The 25,174-nt window shown below is 43.2% G+C and overlaps 1 protein-coding gene across 1 annotated transcript; it reads left to right on the top strand.

Moving 5' to 3' along the window:
* Window positions 1-25,174, top strand: UTP25 (UTP25 small subunit processome component). The gene is made up of 12 exons (XM_025982291.2): window positions 1-618; window positions 2,160-2,199; window positions 3,480-3,726; window positions 5,713-5,880; window positions 8,005-8,093; window positions 9,848-10,258; window positions 12,063-12,282; window positions 14,157-14,359; window positions 15,501-15,683; window positions 15,822-15,934; window positions 16,727-16,972; window positions 23,893-25,174. The coding sequence occupies exons 1-12, from the start codon at window positions 506-508 to the stop codon at window positions 24,134-24,136; spliced, it is 2,277 nt and encodes a 758-aa protein (XP_025838076.1). The 5' UTR covers window positions 1-505; the 3' UTR covers window positions 24,137-25,174.

The following is a 25,174-nucleotide window of genomic DNA, read 5'->3' as shown; positions in this document are numbered from 1 at the left end:
AGTTTCAGGCTCCTCCTCTGCAGTGTTGGGCTCAGAGACGGGACGTCTGTGTGTGTACGGCTGCGACGATGAAGTGAGATGCGCCAGCACCCTTACATATTGGTTGGTATTATTATTCGCGGCACGACATAAAGCCAGGACCCTCGACCATCTCGGCTGCCACCCGTCTCCGCGGGAGGACCCCACCCCAGCGCAACCGAGGCACAAAGCGCGCCCGCCCACCTGCGCACCTCCCGCCGCTCGCAGCACCTGCCGGCGCCCGTGATGCGCTTCCAAAGAGCGTCCCTAGAGGGCAGAGTCGAGGCCAGGAAGTTCTAACGCCCGTCGTACGGGCACGACGTGAAACGGCTCTGCTTTGCGGCACCCGGCCTCCCGGCCTCCGCCGTAAAGCGCCGTGAGCTGCCCCGCGTGGGTGAGCTGACGGGCGACTTCCGCGGGGTGCGGGGGCGGGAGGGAGACGCGCGGGTGGAAGCGGTGGAAGGCGGGTCACCTGGACGCTCCGGCTATGGGCAAACGCGGGAGCCGGAGCCGGAGCCGGAGCCAGCTGCTCCACACCCTGACTAAGAAGCAGAAGAAGCACCTCCGGGATTTCGGCGAGGAGCATCCCTTCTACGACAGGTGTGGCGGCCGCTGCCGGGCGCGCGGGGGGCCGTCTCCGCGGGGTCCAGACGCGGCTGCCGCGGCCCGCGCTCCCCGCCCCCCCGCGCTCCCTTCCCCCCCGCGCTCCCTTCCCCCCCGCGCTCCCTCCCCCCGCGCGCGCTCCCCCCCGCCCCCCCGCGCTCCCCCCAACGCACCTCCCCCCCCTCCCCTGGCTCCACCCCCTGTGGTCCTCCCGCAGCTCTCCTCCCCCCTTCCCACCCTCCTCCCCACGCTCCTCCCCGTTACCCCACTCTCCTTCCCACTCTCCTCCCCCAGACTTACCCCACCCTCCTCCCCACGCCTCTCCCCCCTGCTTACCCCACTCTCCTCCCCACGCTCCCCCCCTCCTCCCCACGCTCTTCCCCCCTGAGCTTCCCACCCTCCTCCCCACGCTCCTCCCCCCCTTACCCCACGCTCCTCCCCACGTTCCTCCCCGGCGCTTCCCCCACCGCTCCTCCCCCCTTCCCCTGCGCTCCACCCCCTGTGGTCCTCCTGCCGCGCTCCTCCCTCACGCTCCTCCCTCACGCTCCTCCCCACCGCGCTTACCCCCCAGGGCTTCCCAACAGCGCTCCCCCCAAACGCTCCCCTCTCGTGCCCCCAGCGCCCCCCCACGCTCCTCCCCCCTCCTCCCCCTCGCTTCCCCCCCCTGCGCTCCTCCCCACCCCTGCGCTCCTCCCCCTCCTTGCACCCCGCCCCCCCCACGGTGGGTTCAGGTGGCACCGGAGATGGGGTTCTTCAGATGGGCTTCTTCGTGAGTCTTCCTGCCTTTTCGTGGAGTGGAGCCCCTTAGCTTTGTGCTAGACCTCACGCCTCCTGTGGGGCTGGGCTGCTTGTTTTTGTGCCCTTAGAGAGGTTTCCTAAGATTGTGTGTGTGTGTGTGTGTGTGTGTGTGTGTGTGTGTGTTGTAAAAAATTGCCTGGGCCCTAGGACACCTGTGTTCTCTCCAGGTACAGTGGGGACACCAGTGCACCGGCTGTGGGCTCAGTCACCTTTGTCAGGACAGCTGCCCCGTGAACACGGTGCCGGGTACTGTGTGAGTTGAACCAAAGCACATAGATCCAAAGCAGCGACTCTTAACCTTGTTGATTCCGTGATATCTTTGAAAATCTGGTGAAAACACAAGACTGGACTCCGCCTCCGCGTGTCCAGACTCTCGGTTCCCATCTTGTTGCTCACCCGCCACTGTGCTTTGGGCCGCTTCACACCAGCAGTTAGGGGCATTATGATTAAGAAATGTGCTAGAAAATGGGCTTTTATTTGCTTAATTGATACTTCTTTGCAAGGAGAGCCCGTTAACTGTGTTCGTCATGTGACCTTGTTAAACTTTTCATGTCTCAGTTATTCGTTTGTGATATTCTTACAATCCCTGCCCAAATGCACATGTAGCTTTCACATGACCGTAGTCATAACGTATTTATATTGGAATTTTCTGCCTTTTTCATTTAAAGTTGTATCGTTAGACTGTTTACTAATGGCTACGTGCTAGTAGTTAGAGTTTAATGTTACCTGTTTCTTCTCAGGGTTTCTGGAAAGGAGGCAAAACCACAGATTTATCAACGGGTAATGCTTTTATTCTTTTTTAAGTAATAGGTGGTTCTTGGCTGTTAATTTTAAGATTGTATATAATGATAATAAAAGCCTGGCTATATTTTCACTCTTTGCGATTGTAGATGTAAGCCATTAATTTAGTCATGTTGCTTAGTGTTGAATGCAGATGTCCGTCATAATGCCATTGTGATAACCGATAATCAGAGTTTGAAACACTTTTTAAAAAAAGATTGTATTTATTCATGAGACACAAGAGAGGCAGAGACACAGACAGAGGGAGAAGCAGGCTTCCTGCAGGGAGCCTGATGTGGGACTTGATCCCAGGACCCCAGGGCCAGGCCCTGAGCCGGGGCAGACACTCAACCCTTGAGCCATCGAGGTGCTTCTGAGTTTGAGATTCTTGAGTCTACTAGAACCTGCCAAGAAGACTCACCAGAGAGCTCTTGGTGAATCCTTAGAAGTGTCTTGTTTACTCAACATAGAGGGAGCCACAAACAGTGCAAACTGAACAAAGTTCCTAGCTCAGAACAGCAAACTAAAAATGCATTCTTTTGTTGTATTGTAATTTTCCTATTGCTCTGTTGGGCATGCCAAATATCTGACGGGTAGATCAGATTTCCTTATAACCAAAAGTTCTGTTTTTAGCCTGCCTTTTTCCCATGTAGAATATTAGCATTTCAAAGAAGATGAATAGATTCTAGAATCACAGCTAGACTAGCTTTTTTGTTTTGTTTTGTTTTTTTGAAAGAGAGTCACACACTTAAGGGGTGGGGACGGGGAGAGAGAATTTTAAGCAGGCTTCGCACCTAGCATAGAGCCCAACACTGGGGCTGGATCCCACAACCCTGAGATCGTGATCTTGAGCCAAAATCAAGAGTCCAGAACACTTAACCAACTGAGCCACTCAGACGTCCTGCTAGACTAGCTTTTAAAAATAACTTTGTGGCTAGGCATGATTGAGTAGATAGGATATGCATATTTACAGAAAAGCTAATTTTTATTTATGAAAGTCTCAACCTGTTCTATTTTTGGCCTAATGATAATCTTAGGGCAGAAACAAGAATATGTTTCTGTTTTAAATTTTCCCATTTTTTCCGGGCAGCAGGGTGGCTTAGTCAATTAAGCATCTGCCTTCAGCTCAGGTCATGATCCCAGGGTCCTGGGATGAGCCCCAGACTCAGCAGGGAGTCTGCTTCTCCCTGTCTCTAACCCTACCCTCACTCATTTTCACTCCCTCTCAAATAAATAAATAAAATATTTTTTAAAAATAAAATTTCCCATTTTCCTTTTAGTCAGAGAATTCAGATGCTTCAGGTTCTGAAAGTGAAGCAGAGAGTGAACCAGAACAAGTTTCTGGGTACCACAAACTACTCGCCACGTTAAAGAATGCATCAGAAGAGGATGAGGAGGAAGAGGAGGACGAAGAAGAAGAGGAAGAAGACAGTGCTGTAGATGAGGCAGAAACGAACAGTGAAGATGATGGTAGTGATGTCAGCGTGGAGAAAGAGACAACAGCAGAGTCCACCAAAGTGCAGGAGAGTAAGTCTCTTTGGTGTGGGCTCAGTCACCTTTGTCAGGATAGCTACCCCGTGAACACAACACGGTGCCGGGTACTGTGTGAGTTGAACCAAAGCACATAGATCCAAAACAGGGACTCTTAACCTTGTTGATTCTGTGATATCTTTGAAAATCTGGTGAAAACACAAGACCATATAGCCAGAAAAATGCAGTAGTAGTATTTTTGCTTACCATTTCCAGGGTTTCATCAATCCTAGTTAAAGAGCCCTTGACTCAGAGGAAAGGGAACATGATGCTGTTTTTGTGCCAGTCTCAAAGAGATCACTGTCCCTCCCTTAGAGAAACCAAGTTTAATGGAAGACAAACTACAAAAATTGTCAAGCAGCAGGTTTGTATGGAGCAGCCAGTTAAGAGGCGTTGAAGAGACATGGAGTGGTTGCACACTGTCAGAGTAAATGAGGGAGGGCTTCAGAGAACAGCTGAGATTGAGAGCTTAAAGGAATTCTCTCATTCAGACTTCAGGTGGCTTTTTTCTTTTAACTTTAAAACCAACTTTATGGAGGTATGTATGATTTACAGTGAAGTGTACCTATTTTAAGTGTACAATTCAGTGAGTTTGACAGATACATCCTCTATGTTATAATTGTCAAAATCAAGATTCAGAACATTTCCGGTACTTCCAAAAGATGTCTTCATGCTCTTTTGTGGTCGGTTTCCTCCTCTGGCATCAGGCAACCACTGACCTGCTTCCTTTCACTAAAGATTAGTTTTGCCTGTTCTAAAAATTCATATAAATGGAAGCATATAGTCTGTACCCTTTTGTGTCTGGCTTCTTTGGCTCCTCAAGTTTTTTGTGACTGATCCAAGTTGTTCACTTACCAGTAATTCATGAGTTGGTACTGCTGGAGTCGTATTGCGTTGCCAGTGTGTCTGGGTACCTTTTTATATCTCGCTATGGTAATGCCTGTTTTCCTTGCAGCCATATTTTTTCTCTATACCGTAAGGTCATACATAATTCTTAACATTTTAATTTATCAATTTTACTAGGATAAAAATTCATTGCCTCAGACTTAGGGTTTTGTTTTGTTTTCTATTTCCTGTTTTGGATTTTTTTAATGAAAAGTTTGAGTTTGGGATGCCTGGGTGGCTCAGTGGTTGGTCGTCTGCCTTCGGCTCGGGGGGTGATCCTGGAGACCTAGGATTGAGTCCCTCATTGGACTCCCTGTAAGGAGCCTGCTTCTCCCTCTGCCTGTATTTCTGCCTCTCTTTCTCTCTCTTTCTCATATAAATAATTTTTTTTTTAAAAAAGAAGTTTGGGTTTTTTGGTTGGTTTGTTTTTGTTTTTGTTTTTTTTAGGTTATAGAAGTGACATGTGCTTACTGTTAAAATTTAAGAGGATAGTGTAGTTAACCTATATTTTCACCACCTTCGGATGAACACCTTTAACATTTTATATAACCTTCCAGATTACTTTTTTATGGATACATGTGTGAGTACAAGTATGTACATATATAGTTGTGTGTGTGTGTGTGTATGTGCACGCATGCTAATGGTCTCATCCACTTTTGCAACTTACTTTTTTTTTTTAATAGTATACCACAGACCTTTTCTATGTGAATAATCAGGGATTCATATTAGCTTCTCAATTACATGGTATTTCATTGTAAATGATATGTGGTAATGTAATTAGCACTCTTGATAGAAAAGGATGAAATCAATTTTTCCAGTTATTTCTTGTTTTAATCAGTGCTCTTTGAACATCCTTACATGTGTATCTTAGTGTACTTCGTCTAGTTATCATCTTAAAATAAGTTCTAGAACTGGAACTGGTTCACTCATCAGGCTTAATTTTGAAACTTAAATCTTCCACCTGAATTTCCTTAAAAGTAAATAATAGCAATGAACATCAGTGTTGATTTAGGTTAAGGAATTAAATTTTATTTGTTCACAGAACTATAATTATATTCATGCCTAAATAATTTTATAAAATGTTTCTCAAAATTACAGGTATGGTTTTGCCTGCTGACCCTGAAGGAAAAGATGGGGATGGGCCACTTGGCACATCACAAGAATCTCTTGAGGAGTTTACAGATGCAAAACACGAGTCACTCTTCAGCCTGGAAACCAATTTTCTCGAGGAAAGTGAAGGCGCATGTTCTCTGAAAGTATCACAAGGTCAGAGCATCGTGTGTTGTTCAAATTCAGCAGGTGCTTAGCATGGGGGCTTGTGTGCTAGTATGTGTTAAATCTCTTGGTACTGCAATGAGCAGCGATAGAAACATTTTAGCAGCTATATCAAGAACTGGGAACAAAGACTTCTCAAAGGTATTTTTTGGTTTTTAGTGGTGAGGCAGTGCTGGGAGTCAGGAGGCTACTTAGTAGGACAGGTAGCCTAGGAGTGAAAGTAGGGAAGGCCAGCTCCCCAGACCTGGTATTTCCACCGTTGGGGTCAGGGGAAGACTTCTGATTTTCTCCCCAAGCAGGGAAGGAAGAGAAAGGAGAAAAATACTTTATACTTTTCTTTGTGCCCTTCACTTGCTCTTTGTTACGGGAGTAGGAATTTTCCAGATTTGTAAGACTCAGGACTGGCTAATCTCTTTGGTCTTCATTACCAGGGAGCACCTTCAAAGCCAAAAAGCTCCCTTCTGTGCCTCCAGTCTCTCTCGGCCTCTTGGCCATGCCTCTCTCCCAGTGGCAGTGATTAGGACAAGGCCTGCCCCTGTGTGGTAGGTGTAGTCAGGTCTCTGCTCTCTCTCTCAGGTCCACTTTCTCAGCTTGTGCCTGGAGGGCAAGTCAGGTTGGTCTCATTAGTGTTCTGACTGCCTTTTTTGGCTTCATTGTTCTTCTTCTGCCTAGCTCTACCTTTAATGAAGTTGATGTTTTAATCCTTATTTGGCTCTTTTGTTCTGTTGGCTATTGTGCTGGAGAAGTAGTAGATAAAATTTGGGCACAAACCCCATTCTGAACCATCAAAACTTTAATAACCTTGGAGAAGTGCCTGGGTGGCTCAGTTGGTTAAGCATCCTGCTGTTGATTTCCACTCAGGTCATGATCTCAGGGTTGTGAGATCAAGCCCTGTGTCAGGCGCTCTGCTGCTTATGATTCTCTCCTTCACCCCTCACGCTCCATTGTTCACATGCACTCTCTCTTCCTCCCTCCCCCTCTCTTTTTTTTTTTAAAGATTTATTTATTTATTTATTCATGAAAGACAGAAAGAGAGGCAGAGGCACAGGCAAAGGGAGAAGCAGGCTCCATTCAGGGAGCCCGACATGGGACTCGATCCCGGGTCTCCAGGATCACACCCTGGGCTGAAGGCAGTGCTAAACCGCTGAGCCACCCAGGCTGCCCATCCTCCCTCTCTAAAAGAAAGGAAATTAAAAAAAAAAAAATCAGAACCTTGGAGGAGACATGAAGAAGTTTGATTATCCTAAAATTTTTCTGGTTGTTTTGCCTATACAGATATATTAGCACCTAGGATTCTTATGTCCTGTAGTTTGCTTCTGGGTGTTTAGTACAAAATGCACTGCATTTGAAGTTTTGCCATTTGGATCCTTGCATAGGTCATTTAACTTTTCTCTGCTTCTTAATGAGTGACTGGAAGGTAAGGTTGGGTGGCTAGCTCAGAGGACTGAAGATAAGATAACCTCGAGTGTAGGTACACTAGTTGGATCATTGTTCAGCTCAGTTGAGTATTGAACATTTCTGTGTGTCCTGTAATATAACATAAATCAGGGATGGATCCTGCTCTCAGGGATCTTACAGTGTTGCAGCAAGTAGGTGGGGGCAGGGTTGGGGACAGTCTGAAGGGCACCATGGATGGCCCCTTAGTGGAACCAGTGCTGTGCCTGGCATAATAGGCTCCAAGGAAATAGTTCTTGTGAGTCAGGATGTGACATTAAACTGATAGTATTTGGACTTATAGAAATGAAGTGAAGGAAAGGATAGAATTTTTAATCAGAGGAAGAAAACCCACAGAGGCAGAAGAATTTGAGGGCCATATGATTCAAAACTTACATTGGAGAGGTAGCTTGGAGGTGTACATCCTAGAGTGCCCCAAATTTCAGACTGAGAAGCTTCTCCAAGGGTTTTGAGCTGAGAAGTAATGTGATGAGAAAAATGCTTTAGGGAAAGGAACCGGTTAGAAACTTTTGAGCTGGGAGAGAGGATGGGGAACAAAGATGGGGAAAAGGATGAGTTAAAATCGAGAAAAAAAGAGTATGTCATTTGGAGAGAAGACCAAAAAAATGCCTGCTCTTTCCTCCTCCCAAGTGATCTGACATTTCCTGATTTCTGAATTAGATCCATTTCTACAACATGTGAACAAAGAACTGAAAGAAAAAGAAATTCAAGCTGTTGCCACAAATCCCAGAACTACTCACCAGCTAAAAGTAAGTGTTGCCTAGTCATTCCTGTCACCAAGAAAGTAAAGCTCCAAGTTAGGCAGTGGTCTTGGGTTTTGGCGTTCTCCTCGAATGTATGATAAACACCAGTGGTAGAAGAGTTGATAGGGGAGCATAGGATAGGAAGGCTGGAAGAGCTTAGTGGCACAGGTGTAGCTGGGAAAGGCCTGGGGAACCTGGAGTGTGGGAGCAGGTAAGAATGGCTTTGCAGGCAGGTCCACCAGGGTGTGGACCAGCATCTGAGAGATGCTGTCACATGACCCAAGGCAAGTCAATCTACCTCTTTGATCTTCACTATTCTCCTCTGTTGGGGGGGGCAGTAATGCTTGCCTCAAAATGAAGTGATGTAGTTTACTGACATACATAAAAAATATTGAGTAAAACAGTAGCTACTGCTGCTGTTGGTTTGTTCAAAAAATCTGAGAGAGGTTCATAACTAAGTTACTCATGTGTGGAGTCATTTTTGCTGCTTTGTGTGGGGGTTTTTTTAGTTAGTTTTTTTTTTTTTTTTGTCAGCTCATGCTGTTTTTAAGAGTTGGTCATTTTTTAATTGAAATTTTTACTAAAGTAATAATTATAGCTACATTTTTAAGAAATAACACAAAGACATCCCTTATGCCCTTTGCCCAGTTTCCTCCAGTGGTAGCATCTCAGCAAAACTATTTTACAGTGTCAGGGCCAGGAAATTGACATTGACACACTTCTGTCTTCTTCAGCTTTTCCCAGTTTTGCTCCTACTCTGTTGTGTGTCTGTAGTTCTTTACTATTTTGTCGGTTCTAGGTTCCCCTTATCCACCACCAAAGTCAAGATGAGAACATTCCCAGCTCCATAAAGATCTCTCTTCTTTCTGCTTGCCCTTTTAAAACCACACCCTTCCCCCTCCTCCCAATTCCTAATCCTTGGTAACCATTAGTCTATTCTCCGTTTCTATAATTTTGTCATTACAAAAGCATTATATAAAAAGAATCCTACAGATTGGCTTTTTTCACTTAGCATAGTTCCCTAGAGATCCACCTCTAGTTCTTGGGGCATATCAATAATTCATTTCTTTATTGCTGAGATCATCTTTTTTTTTTTTTTCTTTTTCTGAGATCAGCGATTTTGTTACAATGCAAAAATTCCCACTCATACTGGCATCTCACAAAAAATATATATATATATATGTATATACATATATATACATATATATATATATATGCTTTAGGATTTTAATGGCTGTATCTCAAAAAATTTATTTCACGCCCAAGTAAATTTGGAAGACTTGAAGTTAAATACAATAGAACAGAGCTCTTGTCATAGGACTCATCAGAACCTTTTGTATCTAATATACATTGTGACTCTCTGTAAGGGGGATTAGCTTCTGTGTTGTTTACCAAAGTTATTTGACCATGGAGCCCCCCCTTTTTTTTTTCTAGAATGAATTTTGATTTCCTAGAACATATTCCACCAAATAGTTTGGGACATTCTGACCTGAGAGCTCAGGTTGGAAGTCAGAAACCTTGAGCTCTAGCTCTCTTCTCTCCTAGGTAAAGTTTGTCTAAATCCTGTAATGTCTGAGCCTCTGCTTCCCTAAACTATAAGACGAGCATTATAGTGTCCACCTTGCTGGGTTGTTGGTGAGGATTAAATGAGGTAATCTGATAAATCGGAGAGAGCTTGGTAAATTAGAAAGTACTGTGTGAAAGTAACGTATTGAAAAGCATTTCTAACTTAGCTCTTGATCTCTCTCTCTCTTTCCTAGTGGCCTGTATTGGGCCAGCTTGTCTTTTCATCCAAGTTTCAGAAGTTGGAAACATTTAAACCCTTAAAGGACGTTGACTTAAAGTCACTTCATCTCCAGAAGCCCCTGGAATCCACCTGGACCAAAACCAACAGCCAGTTCCTCTCTGGTCCCTCCAAATCAAGTAGCCCCTTCACACCCCTCCAGAAAGAGCTCTTCTTAATTATGAACTCTTACCAGGACCTATTCTACCCAGAAAGGACTGCCCTGAAGAATGGGGAGGAGATCCGCCATGTGTACTGCCTACACGCAATAAATCACGTCCTCAAAGCCAATGCCCAGGTGCTTAGTAACAATAGCAGACGTCGCAGTCAGAAGCTTGGGGTGGGTGACGATGATGACTTCAGAGACCAAGGGCTAACAAGGCCCAAGGTGAGTGGCAGCAGGAGAGCTTCATCCAGGAGAGCTTTGTCCTCCAGAAGGAGGCTTCTGGCTCTGCCGTATAGGTGTCTGGCACTTGGCAGATATTCAGGTATTTTAATGATACGAATACTGGAATAATGAATGAGTCCAAGAGTGAACACCTTAGATGGGCCAGGTCGTGCCAGAGCAGTGCAGCAGACAGCTCAATGGACTGTTTCTAACTGGATTTAACTGGAAACTTGTGAGTCAGAGGTTCCTCTATGATAATTCTTGAGATAACCCTGAGCATACATAAATGACACTCCATTGTAAATCTCTTTGTGATTGTCAGAAATGGTTGGAACCTTAGCCAGCCTTTTATCCAATCTCTAAATACTGCAGCTATGGACAGAGACCCAGATTCGTAGAGGACCTTGCTGAAGAGAACCAGGAAATGAGTAGCAGAGATGGGATTAGAACCAAGAATTTTCATTACTGAGCCACACACATAAGTAAATCTTGGGAAACAAAAATTCCTGTTTTTCCATTGTATACTTAGGCTGCTTAAAGTGATGATAACCTTTATTTGGGCTCATAAGCCTAAGTTCCAGTGGATGTGGGGCTTTGGTAGGAAATGTCTTAATTGTGCCCACATTACTCATGTTATGTGGCTACATCGTGTGTCTTCCATTCCCCACACCTCCTTAACCTGTATCCCTCCATATTGAAGAAGTCTCATCTTTTTAGACTGTTTCACTGAGTCTAATAGGATTCTAGGGCTTAGTACTGATGTGGCTCTTAGACATTTTTTAGTCTGGCCCCCTATATGATAACTGGGGAAGCTGAAGCCTGGATACTTAGTGTCACAGCTGGGACAGCAGTAACTTGGCCCTCTTCAGTCTAGGGCCCTTGGTGCTGCACTGTACCAGGCTGACTCACTATGCCCCTGTGGCTGTGCTTGCTCCCTTTCTGGGAAACTATCTCAGAGTCTTAAAAATAAGGATTATAAGTTTATCTGTTTCCATTTAGAGTTGTAGAAAACAATGAGTCAGATTACCCATGAAGCACATTTAGAATTTGATGAGTTGTGGGCTCTGACAGGGGTTGTTTACATTGTTGATATTTACAGAAGGGTAATGAGAAACTTATTGTTTGTTAAGCATATTCTATTTTTATTCTCACCAGTTGTAACTGTAAGCATTTTTGGAAATGTTGGGAAAACTGAGTCCTACATTTCCCATTGAGATATGATCTCATTTCAGAAATGCTTTATCATCATTTCTGAAAGACATGCTAGGAAATATATTAGATGCGTTAATCCTTTTCCTTGCCAGCTTTATTTGTTCTCTACTTATTATACCTAGTTCATTTATTTTATTTTTTGTTTTATTTTTAAATTTTTTTCCTAATTCATTCATTTATTCAGCATTTATTTATCCCTTGCAGCTTATGCATAAAAATACTGTAGTAAGTTCTGTGTGAGACAGAAATGAGTAACATTCCTTGACACTTGTATGTTTATATTGGATTTTTGCTAGTGGACTCCTGTTAAAGGCATTGACTTAATCCTGAAAGATATTTCCACATTCTGGCTGGGAATTGCCTCTCATGGGGCCATTAGATTAAAGTCCATAGGACACAGTGCTGTGGATATGAGAGGTGCTTAGTTTGTAGTCCTGAACCTGGTCCTGTGCAAAGGAGGTGGCTGAGATGTGAGCCCTTGCAGGGCCTGCTGCTTTATGAAGGGTTCTTCAGCACCATGTCTTCAGCAGGCTGACCGCAGTTGCGGACCCTTCCCCTGGTCCCACCGAGGCTGTTGTGGCTTTCTCCGTAGGTGCTGATAGTTGTGCCCTTCCGAGAAGCTGCTCTGCGGGTGGTGCAGCTCTTCATCAGCCTCCTCGAGGGTGACAGCAAGAAGAAAATAATTGTGAGCAATAAAAAGAGGTTTAAGGGAGAGTATGGCTCAGATCCTGAGGAGAGACCACCCAACCTGAAGAGGCCTGAGGATTATGAAGCTGTGTTTGTCGGTAACATTGATGACCACTTTCGGATTGGTAATTCCTTCTTGTTTTAATTCAAACCCTGAAGACCTGTGGTATGTGGTTCACATGACTAGAGGCTAGAAGCTGGTAATTGGGCATTCTCTCAGTGGGGTGAGATGTCCTCCTAACAGGACCCGGGTGCATTTGGGACATCTTGTCTGCCAGGGAAGAGAGTCTTGCCTGGCTAATAGGGTGGACACTTGGCTCAGGGTGGAGCATCTCTGAGGCTGTATGTAAAAAAACACATGCACATTTAAGGCAGAAATGTCTCAGCACATCCAGAATTAGTAGTTGATGCTACAGGGGGAGTTGGAAGTGATAGGGCCTTAGAGGGTCCCTCCGGGGAGGCTGAATAAACTGGGTGTCCATGTGCAGTGGTGGACTTCCCTTCTTCCAGCCATGGAGAGTGCCTACCCTGAATTGTCTCCACTCAGGACTTACCGACTGCTACCCAACTTGTCACATCTTTGCTTGTCTCAACCAACTCCCATATACTTGGTTGTATATTGATAGAGTAAATTCTTAGGAAAATGTTTTTTCGCCACATAAGCTCATTCAAAAAAACATGCATTAAGCGTCCACTTTGTACCAAGTACTGCTAAGAAGCTGAAGATATAGAAATAAAAGTTGTGGTTCTTGCTGTTAAGGAAATCCAGCCTAATGGGCAAACAGTACAGATTGATAAGTGCTGATCAGAGGATGCAGTGGATGATCTGGGGGTGTTTAAAGTGATTTTTGTACTAAAATTTCTGTTGTAAGGAGGGGTGGTCAGAATGCAGGAAAACGTTTTAGAGAGGAAACTGCACTTGCAGAGGCATCAGGGTGAATAAGCCGGGTATGACCAAAGATCTACAAAGGCTTCAGCATGGCTGGAGTGTCAGGTGCACCAAAGTAGGGGGCACAAGAGTAGATGTTTTGTTTTGTTTTGTTTTGTTTTTGTTTGTTTTTGGGTTTTTTAATTATTTATTTATTTATATCTTTTTCTTGCAAGAGTAGATGTTTAGTTTTAAACATTTGCAGGTGTCCTGCCAGTTGCTGATATGTCAGTTTTGAGCTCAGGAAAGAAAAGTTGGGCTGGAAATACAGATCTTTGTGAAGATGGCATTATAGCTATGGTTAGTGAATAAATTTAACCATTTATTGCCCATAAACTTATGTAAGGTGTGATTGGAATTTAGAGCCAAATCACAGACTTGTGGAAGAGCTGTTTGGATCTGAAAAGATAGATATGAGCCAGGTCAGGGCTAGAAGAGGAAGTGAGTATTAAAGAAATGGAAAGTACCAGGAAGGAAAAGAACATTTTGAGGAGGATGTGTTCCATATGCTACCTCATGCATTTGTAACAAACACTGAAGTATCTTTGATTTGGTGACCTTGGCAAGAGTCCTTTCAGTGGAGTCCTGAGAATCAGGCCAGATTGTGATGTACTGAGGAACAAGTAGGAGATTTCTTTCTTCTTTCTTTCTTTTTTTTTTTTTTTTTTTTTTTTAAGATTTTATTTATTCATGAGAGACAACAAGAGACGCAGAGACATAGGCAGAGGGAGAAGCAGGCTCCCTGCAGGGAGCCCCATATGGGACTCGATCCCGGACCCCAGGATCACGCCCTGAGCTGAAGGCAAATGCCACCCAGGTATCCCGAGTGAGAGATTTCTAAGCAGACACCATTCTCTGGAGAGGTTTTAGCGGAAAGGGAAGGAAGAGAGTGAGAGCTAGACAGGACCATAGAGGCTAGAGGAGGATGATTATTTTAGTAAGGAAAACAATTTGAACATGGGTCATGTGCTAAGGGGAAAGACGTGAAGGTCAACAATGCAAGGTGAATGGGTAGCAGCTGATGGCTTGGTGGGAATAATGGACGGCTGTGTACTTGGCTCTCTCATGTAGGCGTGGCAATACTCCAGAGAAGCATTCGTCTCTATGCCCCCTTCTACTCCTCCGACATCCTCATTGCCTCCCCGCTGGGCTTGAGGACCATCATCGGAGCAGAAGGAGAAAAGAAGAGAGATTTTGACTTTTTGTCTTCTATTGAGCTGCTCATCATTGATCAAGCCGACATTTATCTGATGCAGAACTGGGAGCATGTCCTGGTAATGTGGTCATTCACATTTAGAGTGCCAACATTCATGTTTAGAGAGCGAAGGAGCTCAGTGATTTACGTCTTAAAGTCTTAAATCCAGATGAGAACTCAGTTTGGAAATGGAAATGTTTCACATTTTCCAGTTTGAAAAAACCTTTAGGTTCTCTTCTACACACATATTGGTCAATAATTATTCAGAGAAGTAAAAATTCTTGCCAGTATTTTCAAATCTCCAGAAGATTCCTTCGCCTTAAGGTCACTTTAGTGTGGCTGGTTGGTAGATTGCTTCCTCCTGACCTGGAATGCCTTCATCTAATATAATTCCTCCTATAGTTTATGCTCATTCTCTTTTGTTTGGCCTTCAGTGGAAATGGGAAAACATTACTCAGGATTTCTTAACGTGTGATCTTGTTTTACAGAGAAATGTAGGATATCTTTATCCTGTTAATGTAACTTGTGCTATAATTTTTTCCTCCTTTCCTGCATACTCTGCAGTGTTCTCCACTTTAGGATTGAACAACTGTGCTTTGGAACAATCCTTATCACAGAACCATAGATTTGTTTTTTTAAGGCTTGTGAGAACTCACTTCTACAGTCCCAGGGCTTGTAGGAAGGTGGGGCAAATAAAGGGGATACTTTGATTTATAAAGTAGTGAATAAATGCAGAGTATTTGTTATCCTTTAATATATATTTTAAGGTGAAAATGCAATTAAGATAGAAAAGGCATGTCAATGTAATTTGAGGAAACGGCACATGTGGTGGCTCTAGGATCTCCTCATTTTTTGAAAACCAGGCCACTGAAGAACAATGGCTATGGTATCCATGGCATTTCGCTTCTTGTCCAAATTTGGGACTGAGGAACCCATAGAATGACCAGGGTGGCATTTCAGAAGTTCCTTTCAAAGGGATATTCCTGTAGGTACCATTTTTTGAAAGATCTAAGAGGTAGTCAGTTTTAGCTTACCTTTCTGTTGGGGGTGTTCAGCTAATTAGGCAATTCACACCCATCTGACCCTTGATTTTCTGATGTAATTTGGAATTTGACTATACATACTCCATGGGGTTAATAAGATGACAGACTTGTAAAATGCTTAGTGTCAACAGGTACATTCTCCATAAAAATTAATGATAGTGTTATTTCTGCTCAAAGCATTTGATGAACCACATGAACCTACTGCCCTTGGATTCACACGGGGTGGACTTCTCCCGAGTGAGGATGTGGAGCCTCAATAGTTGGTCTAAGTACTATCGCCAGACTCTGCTTTTTGGGGCCCTGCAGGATGCGCAGATCAACTCCGTGTTCAGCAAGTACTGCGTCAATCTCCAAGGCCAGGTGGGCATGCTCTCCTTGTTTCTTTGGGTCTTCCTGAAGCATTGTATACTGTTTGGGTCATGAGGCATACGGGAAGGAAGGCATTTGGTCAGTGGTGGGGATGACTTGCTTCCTAACTTTCTCATCAACTCCTGGCAGGTGGCTGTGAGGAACGTCCCAATAACTGGCTCCATCAGCCATGTCCTGGTGCAGCTTCCACATGTCTTCCAGAGGATGGAAGCTGAAAATGTAGCTTCGGTGATTGATGCCAGGTACCTCTCTCTCTCTAGTCCTGTTACTTGTTGGACACGTCGGGGGTACAGAGAAGTTTTTAGCCTTGGCATACAAATTTAAAATTGGATTCCATGTCGATTTTACTGATGAGATCATAGAACCCAATCATCATTGATACAGGAAGAAACTGAAGCCCAGAGAGGAATGGTACTTTGTCCTGGTTCTCTTAGGTGGTTAGTGGCAGCATTAGTACTGTAAATCAGGGGTTCTTCCCACAAGATTGTGGCATTTTTTAATTAACACTGCTTGATACTGCTAAGTGTTCCGTGTCAACAACTTAATTATAAGCCCTTCAGGGCAAGGACTAATGCCAAGAAGCAAACACTGAAACCTTTAAATATTCGACTGTAAGCCTTTCACCTTTTGGCTCCTGCAAACATCAAGGTTCCAGTGTTTCTAATTCTCTATTTCCCCTGTCTCTTCATTGTGTTTCATCAGGGGACCATGGTAGGAGAAAGATACTTTGCATATGGGAAGTGTTCAGTAATTACTTGTTGATTGATTAACCACTGAATAAATGAATGGTGTGCTTGTCTATTTCTGGAGTAATTCTCTGGGATACACTGGCATCACCTCTGTTTTTTACAGTGAATAGAGTTATCACTTATTTTATTTATTCTTACGTTAGATCTTTGTGATGAGGTAAGCCAGATTGGCCTCTTTGCAGGAGGTGGAAGGAGATTGTGACTTGCCCAGGGTAACGCAGTTAGTGGTGACACTGTGGGCTAATCTCTAAATCATTGACTTTGCCCTTTGCTTTTCCAAATCAGGTTTAATTTTTTTGTGAACAAGATTTTGCCTCAGTATCGTGATGCAGTCATGTCTCATACGCTCATCTATGTCCCCTCCTACTTTGACTTCGTGCGCCTCCGAAACTACTTCAAGAAGGAAGAACTGAACTTCACCCACATCTGCGAGTACACTCCGAAGTCTGGTATTTCCAGGGCCAGACACTTCTTCCTTCAAGGAGAGAAGCAGTTTTTGCTCCTCACAGAGCGCTTCCATTTCTACAAAAGGTAAAGTAGTGCTGGGTTTTGAGTGTCCTCTTAGGAGGGGAAATGTATTGCAAATCATGGCCTGCTTCTGAGTGCTTGGTGGGCTTTGTGGTGCTGTGAGGTCCTCTTTCACTCTACTTTGTACAGAGAAGCTAGAGACTTTTGGAACTGGGCAGATTCTTCTTGGTTGGTTGGTCTCTTCTCTTGTTGGAAGAGGTAGAGACAAATGAGTGACTATAGTATGATCTGTGTGTAGATCTAGAGTGGGCCCACACTTGGGATACTTCCTGTAGCTGTGGTTGTATACCTCAAGAAAGACATCATTGAGTTGAACACTTCTCAGTAGGCACAACTGAAGTAAATATGGGAAGGAAAGGAACTGTCATGGAAGCACAGACAAAATATCAGGAACTGTGTGGTCTGGGGAGGTGGAGGCCGAGCACAAGGTCAATGTTCCAAAAGTTACAGTGTGTTTTGAGGAGGTGCACACATGCCTCCTCGCAGGAGACCGGAGGGAGGGCCCCCCTGTTTGCAGGAGGCAAAAGGTGAAAGGCTTAGAGTTGAATATTTAATGATTTCAGCATTTGTTTGGCTTCCCCATTTTGTGAGTCTGACAAAACAAATTGGATTTGCTTTTTTTAAAAAAATTCTAATTAGAGCATTAGTAATATTGAGCCTTCTGTTACTATTTGCAGCCATTTGTGCCCCCAGAAGTCAGGTATTCCATTGTTTGCCAAGTCTGTCTCTGCTGCCAAGTGAAAAAGCCCTTTTTAAACCCGTTATCTATAGAGATGGAAATTGCATCCTATTATCTTTTCCTTCCTGATGTGCAGTAATGTTCAGTGAATTGATGTTTTGCCTTTACTGTTTAACTCTCAGTCATACATACTACCCAGGGGCACATTTTCTCAGAGAACCCCAAACATAAAAGCCAGAAATCATCCAGGCTTTGGAGCATATTTGATGACACGTGTTGGCATTGCTTTGCCTTTTAATTTATGCCCCATGTAAGGATGTGCTCCCCAGACGTGCTTTCGTTACCAAGACCGGGAGGGAGGAATCCAGCAGCCTGGATTCCTGCCACAGCCAGGGCAGAGCAGGCTGACATGACTTGGCCTCTCTGGGTATTCTGCTGACTAGGCAATCTGTGAGTGGAGAGATGAGAAATGGCTGCACTTGTGTTCCCTGGGCTGCATTCTTGGCCACCTACACAGGGCTGTTTGGCCAAAGAGTGTTAATGAATGCCTGCTTATTGGTGTCATTATTTGCTTTGTGGAACAAGTAAGTTGTTTTCATTCATGTTGGAAAGTGATATTTTGGGGGAGTTTGCACTCAGCAGATCTTAAGAGCCCTTAGTTTTCTATCAGCTTGACACATGAAAGCAAGCCTTTTAAGTGAAGTGGATGGATTGGAAAACTTCCCAGTGTGATTGTTTATAGCAAGTATGAATTAGGCTGGGAGGAAGACTGCTCTCAAAGAGCGGCTTTCCAAGAAGAGAGGGCGTGATGTCTCAAGTCGGCAGGACAGTCCCGTGGCTTACACCACTGTATTTACCAAACTGTTTTGCCCCCAGATCATTATAAAGACAAACCTAGCATGTACCACTTTCTCTATACCTTGGGTCTGGTTAATTGGTATGTCCTGTATTTAAGATGAATAGAAATAATGTGTTTCAGTGTCCCGAGACTGCTAATTATCTCAGGGTTTCCAACTATAGATTTCTTTCCTTGGGACATCCCCAAGGTGAAGATAGGTGCTTTTATCTGCAGTGCCTTTGTGATTTGATTTGACCATGGGGAAGGTACTTGTATGTTAAACTTTAGTATCCAACTCTGAAATTCAGTGTTTATATTCTCTGTGGAAGTAGGCTGTGTTAGAAACATCACAGCTCATTTGTGAGCTACCAGAACATTTTCAACCTGAAGATGAGTCTGTTTTTTTGTGAGATTGGGGCATGAAACCAGTAGAATTAGGGTTGGACAGGCTTTTGGTCATGGCGGCCCGCCTGAGCATGGGATGCTTCACAGTGGTTTCCCTTAGCATTATCACTGGGTTGCCACAGCAGGGAGGTTTTTCAACCAGGGAGTAAGTCAGAACTCTGGAGGTGGGATTTATGGGATTGGTAAAGGCTGCTGGGGTGTTTCTGAGTACACCCCACCTACCCTACATGAGAGTCCCAGTTCTGGAAGTAGTTTACCATCTTTATAGACAGTGTGGAGGAGCTACCCTTTCAAATCAGTTGTGGGTGCCTCATTTATCTTTCACAATTGGTAGGTGAGCTAGACATCCAAAATGTCCTTTGTCCTTAGTTTAAGGTCCCATCCAGCTGTTCAATCATATTTGTGTGTTTTTATTTTTGTTTTTAAGATTTTATTTATTTGAGAGAGAGAACACTCACACATGAATGAGGGAAAGAGCAGAGGGGGAGGGGGAGGGACAAGCAAGCAGCTGTGCTGGATGCAGAGCCCACCCAGCCTGATGCAGGGCTCAATCCCAGGATCCCAAGATCATGACCTGAACCAAAACCAAGAGTCAGGTGCTCAACTGACTGAGTCACCCAGGTGCCCCTTGGTCATATTTGTAGGGGTCACGAACACCCAAAGCCTATACCAAGGGAGGAAGAAGGGAAGGGATGCTAAAGATTAAGGAGATTTGGCACTGACTGCCCCTCTGAAGAAGCCCTCACCACGTTCACTATTTCCAGAAGATAACTAGTCTCTATTGTGGGAGAATTGAAACTGAGAGAGATTTTCTTGGTTTTTTAAATATAACACTTACTGGAATTGGTTTTGTGCTTTGTTTTAAAAGTACTCTGGTTCTAAGAATATTACACAATTATTGTAGAGAATTTGGAAAATCTAGGTTAAAAAAAAGAAAATGGAATCTCACTGCTTGGATATTAACACCCATTTTGGTATATTTCTTTCCTGTTTTTCTATGTGAAAAATAGGTGCACATGAACATAGACATATGTATACACACTTTTTTGAAAATATTACATTGGGATCACATTGTACTCATTGGGATTTGTTTTCTTTTATATCTTGTATGTGCTTATTGAAAAACAACTTTAAAATGTTAACACTTTGGCATGTATATTTGTAGCTTATGGGTGCATTTTTAAGTTGATGTATGTAGCTTTGTCACATCCTTCCTTCCCCCAACATTTTATTTGGAAAGATTTTCATTTCAAAGGAAATCATAAGACTAATAGTGAACATCTGTAACTCCTTTTACTTGGGCTTCATCAGGTGTTAGCATTTGAGTCTTATTTTTCCTTCCTGAACCATTTGTAAATAAACTACAGGAGGCTTCATGACACTGAATCCCCAAATCATTCAGCCTGTAGTTCCTAAAAACAAGAATATTCTTTTCTCTAACCAATACCATTATCATACCACTTGATACTACTACAGTAATATCATCTGATATATAGTCTGTATCCAGATTTTCCTAGTTTCCCTACGTTGACCATTATAGCTGTTTCACTCCTTAACCCAGGATTCAGTTAAGGATCATAGGTTACATTTGGTTAATGTTTCTTTAGTCTGTCTTAGCCATTTTCAGCTAGGGGCGGTTTTGCTGAGACATTTGGTCCTCGAAACTGAAGGGTTATTCTAATGGTGTAGTGGTTTTAGTGGGTTGAGGTGAGGATTCTTCTGGATATCCCAGAGTGCACAGGATAGCCCCACAACAAAGAATTATCTGGCTCAATATGTCAGTAGTGCTGAGGTTAAAGAAACCTTCATCTAGAATAATTCTCTTGCTTCATTTTTTTCTATGACATTCTTTGAAGAGTCCAATCCAGTTTCCTGTAGAACGTCCCAGAGTCTGGATTGTGTAATTGTTTTTTTTAATATTTATATCAGTGGTTCCCAAACTTTGCTGTACATTAGAATCCCCTCGGAGAGCTTTTAAAGATTAAAATACCGGGTCATGTTCCAGTGCCATTTAAATCCCTGTGTCTGGGAGTGGGGATGAAGGATAGATACCTCACACCTACAAACAGGTGATTCAAAGTGCAGCAAAGTTTGGAACCACTGACTTAGGTTAAATACCTTTGCTAAGAACTCTACATAGAAGATATTGTATACTTTCCAGTGCATCTTGTCAGTAGCACATAATGTCAGTTTATGTCATTTTTGGTGATGTAAAATGTAATCACTTACAAGGTGGGTCTGCTAGATCTCTCCATTGTGAGGTATCTTTTCTATTTAATTAATAAGTAGTTTGTTAGATGTGTTTTGAATCCTTCTTAATGGTTACATAGTATTATGTTGTATGGATATATAATTAGCCCAGTTTCCTTTTAATGGGTATATAGACTTAAAAAAAATTGTTCTATTATATACAACAGTGCCACAAATATCCATATGCATAGTTGATGGCGTAGTTGCCTAGTTATTTCATTAGGATGAACATGAAGAGGAAAACTCGTTAGCTCAAAATCTGTACACGGTGAAAAATTTATTATACCATCTTCCCCATATCTTGTCTCCCCCTCCCCAGAATACACACATGATAATTTATACTCCATTCACCTATTTTTTTTTCTCCATTCACCTATTTTCTGCAAAACCCCACTTGATAGCCCAATGATAACATCAATGTTTTAATGTCTTTTTCTTGCATTTTCATGTTTGTTTGTTTGTTGTTTTTTTTCATAATTGTCAACTGAACATAGAGGCTGAGGTCCAGGTACACCTCTGACTGTCAGACCGCTAGTGTGGGAGTTGTGAATCTAGTCAGGATTTGGTTGTTACTATAGTTAACCCTCCAGACTCCACAGACTTCAAATTCCTCTAGCACACAGTGGCTTAGTGTGAGGCCTGGGATGCCAGAGGGTCTTTTCTCAGGGTTCAAATCTTCTTGGCTTTCACCAAGCCCTGTACCCCTGTGCCAGCGGAGGGGGTCTCCCTCCACTCTAACCCCTCCCATGGCGGTGGGCTGCTCTTGCTTGTTACTCCCTGCAAGACTTGAGGTGGGGTTGGGGTTCTCTTGGTGTAACTTCTTTCTAGGCAGGCCCTTTCATTCTGGGCTGTGGAAGCGGGGCCTTCTCAGCGTTCCTGCAGCACACGCCATGGCAGCAGAACCTGGTCTTTTATCTGTAAGGGGTCTTGGTAGAAGAGAGTTTCCTGCTTCTCCCACGGTGGTGGTAGATCTCTGCTTCTGTCAGTGCAGGATCTTGGCTGGAGTGGATTTTGGGCCCTTTCCCCAGAGGCAGTCTACTGTTGCTTTCTATTGGGTCTAAGTCCTACTATGGGAAAGGATGGGATGGGGCTTTACCACCCCAGATAACTTGCTTTATTACCCTCCTCCCAACAGCAGTTGACCTTTGCCCCCTCTGGTCAATTTTGCACTTCTGCTTCATATGGAAAGGGGTCTCTCTCTCAGGTCTTCTGTCCTGCCTCCCATCTTTCTCCAGGACTCCTAGTGGAGGCCTGTGGAAAAGAATTCATGAGTGAGTATAAACAGATCCCAGGGATTCTGAACTGTCACATAGAACCACACTTGCCCTTTAAGAGTTTGTTCAGAGTATAGCTGTTTTCTTGCTACCCACTTTTTTGGCAGGTGCCCTCTTCCTCCTGTGCTCCTTCAAAGTGGAGTAGTTATGGGTCCTGTCTCTGCAGTGAGCTTTGTCCTCTTTGGAATTCAGTTATTGGTAAGCTGGCTCTTGAGATCAGGTTGCACATCTCCTCCCAGCCCCTGAGCCCAGCACCATGACACTGGTAGCTTGAAATTGGCCATGGTGGGAGTATTTACACCACAGAAATTGGCAGCTGCTTCAAATCAGCACTCTTAGCACTTTCTTCCCCACTGAGAACCAGGTATTAAACATATACAAGCACACCCTTGAATCAGTTCACTTGGTTGAGTTGTGACATCAGCTGTCTAGGCTCAAGAAAAGGAATGCTTTTTTAGGTTATGTGCCTTTTTCTTGTTAGTGTGGAAGCAATATTCTCTTGAGTTTACTGTATACTAGGCAGAAGTGGAACTTCGTATTTATTTTTGTTTGTTTTGATAGCTAGTGAGGTAGAACAGGATTTATTCATTAGCCATTAGAATTTCTTCTTTATGATAATGTTAAAAGGTGAGCCACATAGTGGATTGCAATTAAAGTTTGGAAGACTAGGGTTGCCAGAAGGGTCAGATGATCCATGGGATGAGAAGACAAGGAAGGCTTATCCTCTGGGAATAAAATAAAACTCCGAAGGGAGTCTAACAGCAGCCTATCAGAGAGTTTTAACAGGAAAAATCAGAACCTTGTCAACTATAAAATCTTTTGTTATGGGGCCCCAGAGGAAATAATTGACCTCGACCCAAACCATACGGTGAGTCCCTGGGGTCTATACCCCACCACCACCACTGTGAGCACTGCAGCAGGGAAAGAAGTGCATAAGCTGTTGAAACTAATTGCTTTTCCATAATGCCTAATGGATCCTCAGGCAGGATTTTGTAAATGGATTAACTTGGGACATCTGCTATGGAGTTAACATGTCTACAGAGTGACAAGAAAAGACTGATGGGAATGCATTTACAGTTTATGCAGTTTATTTTACATACTGGGTCTGACCTCCTCTCCATTACAGAACATTCTGTTTTGCCTGATTATACTAAGGGCAGTGTTGAGTTGTTAAGTGTTTGCTTTTGAAGTTTTCTGTGACAGATCTTCAGTCCTAGTCTACCTCAGTCTACCCAGAGTAGGCTCAAAAAAAGCAAATTTATCAATATATCAAGCCAAACATTAGGAATTCAGATATGTTGCTACAAAATAAGTCCTTCCAATTCAAAATAACCTTTGGTCTATTGGTTGTTTATGGCATTATCTTCCTCCTTGAGCATGGAGCAGCAAGAGTGAGCTCTACCCCTGTCAAACTCTTAGGTAGCTTTTCCATAAATTTTCTCAAGTAGATACTAGTCTCTCTTTCACCTTTTAATAGGTATACCATAAAAGGGATCAGGAACCTGATTTTCTATGAACTGCCAACTTACTCCCACTTCTACAGTGAAGTCTGTAACATGCTGAAAGCCACCAGCAGAGGAGAGGAAGCTGCCTGGACTTGCACTGTCCTCTACTCCAGGTATGATGCCCAGAGGTTGGCTGCTGTGGTTGGTGTGACACGGGCTGCACAGATGCTGCAGTCCAAGAAGAACGTCCACCTCTTCATTACTGGAGAAAGATGAGAATCTGTTGGACAGGAAATGGTATTGGCGGGATATATAATGCTGATGCTGTGCCACTTGGACCCAGTTCTGATCACTTACACAAGAGAAGGACTACTATAAGAGAGGAGCATCAGGCAGTATCATATTGGATACTTCTTCCTTTTCAGGTCATGTGTCCCTGAAAAGTTAAATGTAAACCACATTTTGGTCACATCTCGCAGACCTCAGGAGAGAGCTAATAGAATTCCAAAAGACTGATAGAAGGAAAAACTTCTACTTGTGAAATTTTTTGTAAGCTATAAATTCTTCTATTGTTATTTTATTCTCTATTGTACTTGATAAAGTCTTTCAGGTTTGCTTGTTTCTGTTTGATGCTTTCTTAAAAGTAAGGCATACATGACATTGCTTGTGAGAACTGGTTATAAGAAATCGGAATACTACTTGGTACTGAATATCATTTTAATTTTGGGTCATGCAGGTTTTGCAAGACTTATTTTTCTCCAGCCAAACATTTTTTAAACTTTAAACATTCTATTTTAATTCAACTTCAGAGAGTGTATCCACTGATCTTTTTTAAACTCATAATAGTGTTTCAGTTAAAATCTACACTTAAAATCACGTTATTTAAAATATTAATCTCTTGTTTCAAGAATTTTATGAAACTCTTGGTGTTGAAATAGCCATCTTAATATCACCGTCTTCATTACTGTAGTCATTTTGTAAATCATGTAACAGCTAAAAATGAAAGGGAAGTTGCACTTTTAAAAACATTTTTATCGTGAAATATTCCCAGAAAAATTACAAGTACCGAACCCAGACCATTTGAGGATAAATTGATGACTCGATAGGCCTTATCACTTGTAAAAGTTACCCCTGAATTTAGTGTGTATTACCTCTAAACAAGGACCTTTCTCTGTGTAACCAAAAAACAGATATCAAATCTGGAATTGCTGTTAATACCTATTGCCATACTCTGACGCTGTTTGCCAAATATCCCAATAATGTCCTCTCTAGCAAAGGATACAATTTAGAATTACATACTGCCTTTAATTGTTA

This window comes from Vulpes vulpes, chromosome 13 (assembly GCF_048418805.1).
Source record: "Vulpes vulpes isolate BD-2025 chromosome 13, VulVul3, whole genome shotgun sequence".
Taxonomy (NCBI): Eukaryota; Metazoa; Chordata; class Mammalia; order Carnivora; family Canidae; genus Vulpes; species Vulpes vulpes.
The sequence above is the reverse complement of the archived record's forward strand: the minus strand, read 5'-3'. Positions and strand labels throughout refer to the sequence as shown.

Excerpts from the sequence above, each read along its gene's own strand:
- UTP25 (XM_025982291.2), top strand. The coding sequence starts at position 506 with ATGGGCAAACGCGGGAGCCGGAGCCGGAGCCGGAGCCAGCTGCTCCAC. Across the intron at positions 10,259-12,062 it reads AAGGGCTAACAAGGCCCAAG|GTGCTGATAGTTGTGCCCTT; the intron begins GTGAGTGGCAGC and ends CTTTCTCCGTAG. Across the intron at positions 15,935-16,726 it reads GCTTCGGTGATTGATGCCAG|GTTTAATTTTTTTGTGAACA; the intron begins GTACCTCTCTCT and ends TTTCCAAATCAG.